Below are 13142 nucleotides of genomic sequence, written 5' to 3' on the forward strand. Positions count from 1 at the left end.
TAAGTGTCAGGAAGTCATTTCTGAAAGTATATGTATGGAGTGTAGCCATGTATGGAAGTGAAACATGGACAATAAATAGTTTAGACAAGAAGGGAATAGAATCTTTCGAAATGTAGTGCTACAGAAGAATACTGAAGATAAGGTGGATAGATCACGTAACTAATGAGGAGGTATTAAATAGGATTGGGGAGAAGAGAAGTTTGTGGCACAACTTGGCTAGAAGAAGGGATCGGTTGGTAGGACATGTCCTGAGGCATCAAGGGATCACAAATTTAGCATTGGAGGGCAGCGTGGAGGGTAAAAATCATAGAGGAAGACCAAGAGATGAATACACTGAGCAGATTCAGAAGGATGTAGGTTGCAGTAGGTACTGGGAGATGAAGGAGCTTGCACAGGATAGATTAGCACGGAGAGCTGCATCAAACCAGTCTCAGGACTGAAGACAACAACAACAACAACAACACAACCTGTTGTCCGGTGAACCCGCCCCACAGTGCCCCTGTGGTTGTCCACTGACGGTGCGCCATGTTTTATTGTCCTGTCCCCATTTTATTCACTCTCGTGTTGTCCTGTGTCTGCCATCTACCTTACAGGAACTTTTAGCTGATGACGCTCGAGCAGCTGCTCGTATCCTTTGTTTTATTACATTGACGGACATGTCAAAAAAGATCTAACTCTTTTATTTTGTTTCTCTTTGTAAGTACTTTCTGATGTTGCCCCCTTCCATTTTTCTACTCTATTAGTGCACTAACGTTTGTGATTGGGCGCTAATGACCATAGTAGTTGAGCACCCTAAAAATAAAATAAATAAAAATAAAAAAGAAATCTGCAGCAGCTGTACAAGTGAAGCAGAAAGTTTAAAAGAGGCATAGCTTCTGTGGGCCAGACACACCACATAGTGAAAAATGAAAACATTGCCACAGTGGAAGAGCTTGTGAAGCAAAATGTATATACTACTGTAAACAAAATAGCCATGCTTTTGAATTTTAGTGCCGGTTCAGCATGCAATACTGTTTACTGTGTGCTGCAATTCAAACAAGTACGGACAAGATGGATGCTGCACAGGTGATGTTGAATTGAGAGATCATCAGATCAGTGCCAGAGATGAACTTCACTTCTGTTTTCAAGTGAAGGGTAATTAACTGTATAGAGAACTGTTACAGGAGGTGAGACCTTGGTGCATTATCATTAACCTGAAATGGAATGATTGAGCAAGGAATGGCACCAAAGTTCTTCGTGAAAACCAAAAGAATTAAGCACTCAATCATCCACAAAAAAGGTCTTGCTCATGCTCTTTTTTCCACAAAAAGGCATAATTTTGGATCCTTACAGTGAAAGGATATCAACAGTGACTAGTAACTCATACTCAAAATTGCTACAAACCCGCTTCTTCCCTCCAATCAGGAGTGAATAATAAGGGCTTCTGACTGCAGCGGTTTTGTTGCAATACAACAATTCTTACCCCTACACAGCCCCTCAACAGCAGCAACAACAACAACGACTCAAACACCCACCTTATTCACCAGACCCCTTACCAAGTGACTTTCAGGTGTTTGGACACCTCAATAAAGCACTGGGAGAGACATATCACAGAAAGGTGAATGAGTGAAAACTGTGGACCATGAGTGGCTGCATTCACAATCAAAATAATTCTTCTCATGAGGTACCCAAGTACTTATAAAGTGAGGACTATGTCAAAAAATGATGTACCAGTAAGTTTAAGGGTTGTGTACCTCAATCAGTAAAAACAGAACCCCTACTGGTTCACACTGTTGTCTGTCAGCCAGTCAATATGTCTGTCTGTCTGTCTGACCATTAAGAACACTTCTTCTCAGGAATGGGTGGACGTATCAAGTTGAAATTTATGTCAGAGACTAAAGTTTATGGCCTCTTGGCAATATAAAAAAAATTAAGCGTTTACACCAATGCAATCACAAAATATGACCATTTACATCATGCATTTTGATACTCACAATCTCACTCATCAAAACCTAAAGGGTACCTCCCATTGACCTACAATCCTGAAATTTGTCAGGAAGCACGATTCCGCAGTACAAGTACAGAAAAAAATCCAAAAAGCATTAATTTTTAATTATACAAGACAAACTTTTCTTGTTTTGTTTGTTATCAGACTGTCAATCTGTCCAGCTGTTGTGACCCATTTTTCTTGTGAATGAGTGGACATATCAAGCTGAAATTTAAATCGGATACTAGAATCCATAGTCCCTTGGTGGTGTAAAAACTTTTAAGCTTGCAAGTCAATGCAATCAAATGATACAGCCATTTATGTCAACATATTTTGATACTTGCAAGCTCACTCATCAAAACCTGTAGGGTATTTCCTATTAACCAAGAATACTGAAATTTGGCAGGAAACAAAATTACACAGTAAAAGTTACAATTTTTGTTTGTTCTGACTGCGTCTGTTGTCAGATAAGACCATTTTTTTCTCAGGAAGAGGTATACATATCAAGTTGAAATTTATGTCACATATTGAGACCTATGGTCCCCTGGCCGTGTAAAAAAATTAAGCTTCAAAGTCAATGTGATACTCACAAACTCACTCATCAAAACCTATAAAACCTATACGATACTACATGTTGACCTGGAATTTGACAAGAATCAAGGCTTTACAGTACAAATGAAGGAAAAAATCTGAAAATTGTTAATCTTTAATTATATCACAGTTATCCAACTGCCTGTCTGTCCATCTGTTAAGACCCCTCTTTATCACAAACTGATAGACATATCAAGTTGAAATTTATCTCACTTGCTGAAGTCCCTTGGCGCGGTAAAAATTTTTACGGGAATGCACTCCAAAAAGACAGCAATCTATGTCACATATTTTGATATCTTGCCAGTATTGATAATAATAATAATATGCAAAAAATCATCCTGTCGATTAACAGGATGTATGACCTAACTTTACACGAAATTAAGTTTCTACATAACTCTTGGTACATCAGTCCAACTTATTCAGGTTTTTGTGTTACCTCACTTGCAGAATAAAAAATAATTAATATCTTCATTGGAATCATCCTCATATGAGACAGCACCATAAACAATGCATGTAAGGGCTACACATAAAACTGACAGAAAGCACTTGAAGATCAACCTTGAGCACTCAGAATGATCTGTGCAGCTTCCATGAACTAACAATTCATAATATTGTGGGTCTTGAATAAAATTAGGAGAGACATACTGAAACATCACAGCTCCTACGTGAGCTTCATTTGTGCTCATATATTCTGGGCAGTAAGAGCAGTGTCCACAAAAGGGAGCAAATAGCAAATAATTTATGAGGGATTAGTATAGATTAATTAAAAACAAACCATTCCATATAATGTATGTCCAACTTTTATACCTTACAGAGATATAGTCATTAAATTGTAACCGAAACAAATACTCAGAAGAATTTATCATGGCTGGGGTTCACCGTCATCCAGAATTTTGAAAAGAATGTCATATTTGCTGTTGACTGTAGAAATTATTTATTACTGTCAGAATTGCAATTTCAGCCTTCAGGTGATTGACAAGTGGTACTGAAAAAGCAAAAAAAAAAAAAAAAAATACAAATTGTATATACAGAATTCCACCAAAGTGACATTTAAACAGTACCACATTACAAAATTTTGAAAATAAGACACCGCTTACATTTTGCTTCAGCACATGTAAGACTTCAAAATTATTCAACATGTGTGCATGTCACTGTCAGAACTGAGCCTTCTCACTGTGGGAATACAGTAACATCAAACAAGCACAAAGCTGTGACGGTGGTGAAATGATGTGACCTACATGAACCGTGATCAATGTTAACATTCTTAATACAAATTGCTAAAAACCAATGTCGCAACATACTGTTTACATGTGACTTGAGGCCACTGGAGCAAAAATACAGTCACAAGTCAAATTTTCTGTGCACTTATCGGAGACAGCACATTCCAGTGATAACAGTTGTAGGATTCATATCATAACATCATTTTACATGTGTTGACAACATATAGCTTTCTACATGATGGCACAGTTATAAGGTAAAAGAGGGTAGGTAGTAAAATTAATTTAGAACAGAGTGGTGTAAAAGTACATTTGCTATCTACTGTAAGGGTCTTACAGTGATTTTGGTGCTTGTATAGGACATGACAGCAGTAATCTCACATATCACTATGTTTGCATATACAATGCAACTGATAAAAAAACAAAGAAGGCACAAAATGCTCACCCACAAAACAGTCAACAAAGTCGCTGTATGCTACCTTGCAAATCTAGGATATGTCTTTTTATCACACTCTAACACTGGAAATATAATGTAATTATGTAAAAACACATAATAATGCAATTCCAAGATGCTTAAAATGTTATTGAGAAAAAATGTAAAAAGTAATTACACAATATTATGATGCACTGTCAAAATACAGGGTGAATCAGGAAGAACTTTACAACTTTTAAATGATATAGACATTTATTGAGATAACTTACACAGTCAGTAGATGTGTCATTTTGTGGCACACAACCTCAAGTTCCACATGGAACTGTCGAGGGACGTTTTGATTCAATGTCACTATCACTTGTGATGCAGCAAACATCCCACCGATAATCAATTTCTTCCCACACTCATCGCAGCGAATTGGGCGTAACCTGTGCACAGGCAGTGTAGATTCGATTTTTTCAGGTTGGCAATATTGTTTGGTAGGTTAGGGACATACACGCAGTTGACTAATCGCTGAAAATTATTGTGTTCAGGAATGTCTCGTCTTCTATCTAATGCAACATTCCTGCACAGAATTCCACATGAGCAACCTTATCTGCATTACTATTGTGCTGTACCATTGTGAATCTGTATGGTTCAAGTGTAAATGTCTACGAAGTACTTGCCAAACAATCTTTTGCGGAATGCCAGTCCCACAAGATGCACATCATGTTGATTTTTGTGGACTGTTAGACATAAGCAGCAATATCTGGATGACCTGATGATTTATCATGTCGCAGTGAACAATCTATCTCAAGAAAGTTCTTGAGCCAAAAGTAAATTGTAGGCCTGCTTGGAGGTTCTTTAGCATATTCAGTGCAAAATTTATGCCCAACGGCTGTTCCAGAGTTAGTTTCATTAAACAGCAACACTGAGAGCACACTCCGCACCAGTGAAAGCAGCCATTTTAACTGTGCAATACACTGGTAACCAGTGGGGTACTGCCTCACTACGTGAATCAAACTTGAGGTTCTTTACTACAACAAATTGACGCATTTGCTGACTCCATAGGTTACCTCGGTAAATTTCTGTATCATTCTAAAGTTGTAAATTCCTTTTTGACTCACCCTATAAATTAGATAAGACAAGATACACTGTAACAATAAAGTGAAATATAGAAAAAAAAATGAAATTACAATACAAAATGTATGAGAGTGCACTTGATTCTACCTCATTTGCATGTATAAAAAATTGCAATACAACAGAAAAAAAAAAATCAAGAGAGCTTATAAAACTTGTTACACAGCATTTATAAAGAGCTGGTAAAATACATCATGTAAGATAACAGATTCTAAAAACAAATAAAGATGAAAATAAAAAGTGGTTGTGCATGTGTAATAACTATTTATATTTTTCTTGATAACATTTTAAGCATTTTCAAAATTTGTTATTACATGTACATGTATATTCAAATAATTAACATTCTATTTCCCTTAACAGAGCTTGACAAAGACACATATCCTATATTTATGAGGTAGCATACAGCTGTACTATTGGCTAATTCATGGACAAGATTTTTGTGCTTTCTATGTTTTTTTATCAGTTGTAACTTATATTCAAACAAAGATTACTACCACCATGTTCTCTATGAGCACCCAAGTCACCGCAAGTCCTTTAGAACAGTTAAAAAATGTATTTTTCTGCCACTCTGTTACAAATAAGTTTTCCTATTCTGTCACCTTGCACCTTACAACTATCTCATCACATAGACAGCTGTCTGATATCAACAAATTTAAAAGGATGTTACGATGTGAAGCTTAGAATGTCATCACTGCAATGTACTGCCTCTGATAAATGCACAGAAAATATAACTTGCCAGTATATTTTCATACCAACAGCCTAGTTCACAGATAAATAGTGTGATACAAAACTGATTTATGGCAATCTGTATTAAGGATATTAACACGGGTATGAGTTCATGTAATTTACATCATTTCACAATGTACAGAGCTTCATGTTCATTTGATGTTACTCTATACCTACAGTGAGAAGGCTTAGTTCTGACGATGACATTCACAGATGTTGGAGGATTTTAAATATGATATGTGCTGAAGCAAAATATAAGTGATGTGTTACTTTCACCATTTTTGTAATGTACAGCTGTCTACATTGCATGTTTGTGCAATTATGTATATAGACTCTGTGCTTCATTCTTTGTAGTTTTTCAGCATTTGCAGCATCCTATGAGAATGTCTTAAAGGCCAAAACTGCAGCTGTGATAGAAATAAATAATTTCTACAACAGGAAATACCACACCTAAAAGACGGCATTAAGCAAAGACAGATGATCAAGTTCAAAGTTGATTTTCATAAATTTAACCTATGCTTCATTGCACTTTTGTATTCTCTCCACAACACCAAGAATAGCTCTTCTGAGGTCATCTTGGTGCTTTTTCATGAGGGCAGCACCCATTTGCCATGGAGTCTTTGGTGTAAATTACAAGTCACCTGATGATTACAATGTGCAGGGGCCTTGTCATGCTGCAAGAGTATAACCATCCTTGCAAGCAAAGGAACCAATGATGTTTGGAGCTTGTTTTGCAGGAGGCCTGTGAAATGATGTGGTAACAAAACAGGTCCAGTCAACTGATTGTCTATGGTATCACTATACAAATTTACAGTGAAGAGTTCTTAAAAATGTACCTCCACAAAAGGAGGTGGGTTTTCGTCGGACCACTGGTGCAAGTTATGAGTGTATTGATACAAAGGTGAGTGAAAGTTACAACATAAATAAACAGCATTAATGGGATTATTTATTGATTTGCAATTAGCCAATGGCAAAATTCCAATCGTCTACCTTCATCTCCTTCTCGAAGATACTGAATCCACTATACAAATTAAGGCTGAAACACAAGCATTCATAATGGTTGCCACATTCTTGTAAGTGGAACACAATATGTGTAGAAATTCTGGGAATGATTGTTGAAGGATACAACTGAATAACGTCATCTGCTTCATCCACACTCTGCTCATCTGCACACTCAGAAAAAATATGCCCGCAGGGCACTGCACCAGTCATGCAGATTTCAGTGAAAACAAGATAAAAGATTCGTGAATATATCTGTGGTTAGGAAATTGTCAACCATAGCCTCTACAAGCGCCAGCAGTGTTTCCGTCACAAAATTCATACACAAATACCATACTGGCATACTCAGCATTTGTAAATGTGTGTAGAATGCTTGACAATACAGTAGAATTGAGTAACAAATCACAATCACGATGACAAATTTAGTTGAAAAATTCAGTTATATAAACTGCACCACAACCTGAACTTTGGAATGAAAACAGCAATCTACATAAATAAAATGTGTTCATTTGTTCAAAGTTATGTGCCTCCGAATGTTCTTCACCAATTGCTTTGAAATTTTGACACAACATTGCATTCTAATAGAGGCATGGTTTCAGGTACCTATTTGTGTGTGTGTGTGTGTGTGTGTGTGTGTGTGTGTGTGTGTGTGTGTGTGTGCCTGCCAACTTTTTGAGATCTTCTGTAACAATGTTTCATTATTATTAAATGTATAAAAAAATATACAAAAATATATATTACATATATTTAAAAAATAGGTATATAAAAGCACACATGTATTCAAATGCAACTTTGTGTCGAAATGTCAAAGCTTTTAGTCAAAAACTTTCGGTGATTTGCTATTAGGAACATTTACAGTTTCTGTATAAATACAAATGCAGGTGTTTGTTTCTTCAAATCTCAAATCTTTTATTTTCCACAGATTGCATTGAAATTTTGAAACAACACTGCATTCCAAATCCCACGTTTTCATATACCTACCAGAATGCCATTTGGTATACATGTAATATACAGGGTGAACCACCTAAAACTTGCATAGCAAATATTGCAGAAATGGAAAGCATTATTGATATGTGTTTTTCACAGAATGGATTGGTAGTCAGGATCTCATATTGTTAGCCGATCAACAGATTGCAGCAATAGTTATACGGTGTATTATTGTGCAAATATACAGTTCTCTTTTTCTTTTTTTTTTAAGTGGACCAATGCCTATTGACATTGGAAAACTAAAAGTGCAGTAAATTCGGATGTCAGTGACGTTCACTGCAGGATTCTAGCGCAAATCATTTACGAGATATCCCATTGGGAAAAGTTTCCATGCCAACACTTGTTTGTGTAGTTGCTGAGAATAATACTGTCATGTTTGCTTACAGTGTGCTTGTGTGTTCCCTAAGTGCATTGCGACTAGTTGGTCAGTTAGTGTCTGACAGTCCAAGCAGTCGGTCTTGAACGGATGATGAAATTTACCAGTGCAGAAAGAGCTGACATGCTCATGGTGTATGGAGAGTGTATGAAGAATGTAGTTTATTCTTGTACAGAGTATGCAGCAAGATATCCCAATAGATGTCAACCATCTCGGCAATCATTTACCAACCTCTTCAATCAGTAATGTGGAAATGGTAGTGTAACACTTAGACAACACAACAGAAGGAAGAAACAAGTAATGACAGAAAAGTTGAAAATTAATGTTCTTGAAGCTGTTGCAGTTGTTCTGCATGTGACCGCCCACACAATTGCACGAGGAAGTGGCATGAGCCAGGCTGGTGTCCTACATATTCTCCATTGATGTATGTTCCATCCCTATAAAATCTGTGATATGATAGGGATTGGATGTTTATCCAGTTTTCACGCATATTAGAAATGTGTGCTTTCTACATTCTTTCTATTCCATTTGACCAGACTGAGCCACAACAAAGTGTGGCTCTGGCCAGATACAGACAGTTGATATATAAACCATACTGACTGGAATACCAACACACAATATGAAAACTTCTCTCTGTAATTATTTTTATTTCTCTTACTGATAAAAATTGGACACTCATTATATGGAATATTTTATTCAAACTGGGCTACTGTAATATGTCAAATATTTCCTATTCCTCTTGAAAAACAATGCATAAAGTAGGATATCACACAGACAGAAACATTTTGGGCCCTATTTTCCACCAGGACTATGGCCGTACCACTTAACTTTTGTGTATACTATTTTCAACTATTAACCTTTCACAGGAAATTCCATGTGAGTGTCTCAGTTAATAACTAACATGCATGTCTTGTAAAACCAGTTCTACAGTCAAAAGAAAATACATGCAACAGGAATATTGCAGTTACCTCATCTTCAAGTTCCATTGTGGCTTGCTGGACAAAAATGATAATTATGTAGGAGATACTTCACAATAAAAATTAATAGCGGTCTAAAAATGATACACTTCAAAAAAATGTGAAATTCTCACTGATATTATAGAAGTTGAAATTTGGTTATGAATTATAACCTAATAGGCAGTAGTGATAAAATTTTGATACGTTAAATACAGTTTGTGCACTACAAATGTGTTAAATCTACAAACATACAGGCTTCATACAGCAACCACAGTTACAATGGAAATAAACCAGTAAAGTGTAAGAATAGCATAATTAAATATAATCAAATAGTATCAATAATGAATTTTTTTCATGATTGTATTACAGGGCCCGTATTTGATACAACATAATATTCTTTTGTCCAAGTTCTACTTCACACTGTGTTCTACAGAACACAGTGAGTAAATTATTATCTTAAAAGTTCTTAGTTCATCCAACCTCTGAGACTGTGCACGCCTGACCTCAGTGATAGTGCATGAGGCATATCAAACATGACAGGTGTCTAATCATTCAGTTAAAACTATTATTATGGTGAAATCCATATAACTAAGGCTTTTTTTGCGTTAACTCCATGCATCAAAATAAAAACAAAGAACAAAGGCTGATGAGCATTTAGAAAAGAGGGGGGAGAGGGGTTGAGGGGAGAGAGAGAGAGAGAGAGAGAGAGAGAGAGAGAGAGAGAGAGAGAGAGAGAGAGGAGACAGCTGACAAGATACCTGTGCTTCCCATCCAGTACCAAACAGGACCAACACGAGATATCAAAAAGAAATAATCTCCTGATTCTTTAAAGAACATAACTCTCATGTACAAAACAGCTACAAACATGTGAATACTTTATAAATGAGTTAATGTAATAAGTATTTGCTGTTTAGCACATAAGGGAGAGAAAGTTTAAAACAGGTTTAAAATTATGCTTAAAGTTTGTTGAAAGTTGTTAATTGCTCTCATTATGCAACATAGGATGTACACGAACTGGGCAATTAGTGCTCCATTTTCAGCAAAAGCTAGTTATTCTCACATCTCAATGTTTATGGTGAAATACCTCCTAAACTACATGTTGTACACTGATACAATTTTGCAAGAACAATCAGCAGAATATATGGACACAGGAAAGTGTGTTGATGCAAAGAGTCACTAGTAAAGAGATAATAAATCAAAATATTATGCCTGATATTGAAATTTTACTGCATGAACAGCAAAATTGTAGTATGTGACAGGCTTCTCTTCCTTTCTTCATATTGTGATGGGTACCAGCGAGAGAAAGTTTCGTAATGGTTTGAAATTATGTGTAATATTTGTTGGAAGTCACCAAGAGCTCTCATTCTCAAATATTGGATGAATAAACTGCAAGGTATTTGCCTGCTGCCAGTTAGTATGCCTCAAGCCAAACACACAGTTTCTAGCTGTAATACTGGTCTTTTTTTTTATTTTTAACATAAAATTACATCTCTTAATGAGTAGATTATGACACAGACTTTTAAATTCTTAAATTGGTCAATAACTATGCAAAATATTGAAAATCAAATTTTTTTGCCACTTTGCTGCAACTGCTACCATGCTCAAGAATAACGTTACTGCAATATTGATATGAAAGAAGGGTAGCACAAGTGGTAACAGGTTCATTTGTTTGCATGGCTTGTCCCACAGCAGCTGTTATACATAAATAATAATAATAATAATAATAATAATAATTATTATTATTATTATTATTATTATTATTATTATTATTATTATTATTAATTCCCCCCCCCCCTCAGTGTACTAAATTTAAGATGTTCCAGAGAGAAAAAAAAACAACATTCTGCTACCAAGGAAAACCCAAGATGGAATGGAACACTATTATGATAAAGATAGTTGCTACTCAACATGTACTGGAGATGCTGAGTAGCAGATAAGCACAATAAAAAGAGTGTCAGGAAATGAGCTTTCAGTTAACAACACACACACACACACACACACACACACACACACACACACACACACACACACACACAACCGCAGTCTCTGGCTGCTGAGTCCACACTGCGAGCAGAAACGCATGATGGAAGATGCAACCAGGTGGTCGACATAAGGAGGAGGCTGCAGCGGAGAGGAGGAGGGATAGCCAGGTAGAGGTGGGGAACACTAAAGTGCTGCTTGCAGGAGCATATAGGGACGAGTTGGAGAGTGGGTTGGGCAGCTAGGTGTAGTAAGAAGGTTAGACGAAGGGTGCGGGGCGGGGGGGGAGGGGGGAGGGGGTTAGTGGAAATGGAGAGAGGTAAAAAGACTGTGGGTGTGTTGGTGGAATAAAGGACAGAATGGGAGAATGGAAGGGAGTAGAGGGTACACACAAAGACCAACGAAGTTTGAGGCCATGAGGGTTAAGGGAACATAGTATATATGACAGGGAGAGTTGCCACCTGCACACTTCAGAAAAGCTGGTGTTGGTGGGAAGGATCCAGATGTCACAGGCTGTGAATCAGTCATGAAATGAAGAACATCGTGTTGGGCAGTGTGCTCAGCAATAGGATGGTCCAGCTGTTTCTTGACCACAGTTCGTCAGTGGCCATTTGTGTGGACAGACAGATGTCCAGCCCACACAGAATGCAGCACAGTGGTTGCAGCTTATCTTGTAGATCACATGACTGGTTTCATAGACAGCCCTGCCTTTGATGGGATAGATGATGCTTGTGACTGGACTGGAGTAAGTGGTGATGGGAGGATGTACGGGACAGGCCTTGCATCTAGGTTGATTACAGGGACACGAGCCATGAGGCAAGGGTTTGGGAGCAGGAGTTGTGTAGGGATGGACAAGGATATTGTGTAGCTTCTGTGAGCAGTGGAATACTACTGTGGGAGCAGAGGGAAGGATAGTGGTTAGAACATTCCTCATTTCATGGCACAGTGAGAGGTAGTCATACCCCTGCTGGAGTTTTTGTACGAAAACAAATCTCCCGTGCCTTATCTCTCCAGTCACCCAGCACCTCCCAAAGTCCATTCCCTTTGTGACTCAGAATCACCCAGGACTGGAGCAACTGAATCACATTCTCTGCAGGGTTTTGACTACCTCTCATCCTGCTCTAAAATGAGAAATGTCCTACCACTACCTGTTCCACCCCTACCACACTGGCATTCTGCCATCCACCAAACCGACACAATATCCTTGTCCATCCCTACACAACTCCTGCTCCCAACCCTCTGCATCATGGTTCATATCCCTGCGACAGATCTAGATGCAAGACGTGTCCCATACATCATGATGCACTCATGATAAAAAGATAGATAATAACTGATAAAAGAGCACAGGATTGTATTATTTTCAAGTGATCACCATATGAATGCTGGTGAGAGAGGGGAGGCAGGGCGGGGGGTGGGGGTGGGGGGGGGGGGGCGGCACAATTGGCAGACTTTTAAACATGAGACAGAAATTATGCAATGCAAGTGTAGAAATACCCTTCAGCCCCTACATATCACTAAGATAGGGGTTGTGAACGCAAGTTCAGACTAGTTACAGATATTTAAGCAATCATTCCGCTTGTTCTCCATTGGTAAATGGGATTGGAAGAAATACTAGCATGTGGTACAATGCTGTGTACTTACTTCTGTTCACTTCACAATGCTTTTCAGACTATCTATGTAGATGTATATGTAAGCAAGCTACCACTGATGCTCCAAATAGAAATTATGTCCAAATTATCCTGAACCCTCCCACCATCAATGAGTCAATGACAAAACTTTCAGGGACACTACA

The 13142-nt window shown here is 37.6% G+C and overlaps 1 protein-coding gene across 3 annotated transcripts in view; it reads right to left on the reverse strand.

Moving 5' to 3' along the window:
• The window catches only part of LOC126293652 (ectopic P granules protein 5 homolog), a 393414-nt gene that overhangs the window by 221718 nt on the left and 158554 nt on the right, over window positions 1-13142 (reverse strand). For 2 of the 3 annotated variants that reach the window (XM_049986934.1, XM_049986935.1), the window contains exon 17: window positions 9383-9409. The exons of the other annotated variant lie outside the window; for it this stretch is intronic. In XM_049986934.1, coding sequence (XP_049842891.1) covers window positions 9383-9409 — 27 coding nt within the window. The remainder of the gene's footprint in view (window positions 1-9382; window positions 9410-13142) is intronic. 3 annotated transcript variants of the gene reach the window in all.

Source organism: Schistocerca gregaria, chromosome 10 (genome assembly GCF_023897955.1).
Source record: "Schistocerca gregaria isolate iqSchGreg1 chromosome 10, iqSchGreg1.2, whole genome shotgun sequence".
Lineage (NCBI taxonomy): Eukaryota > Metazoa > Arthropoda > Insecta > Orthoptera > Acrididae > Schistocerca > Schistocerca gregaria.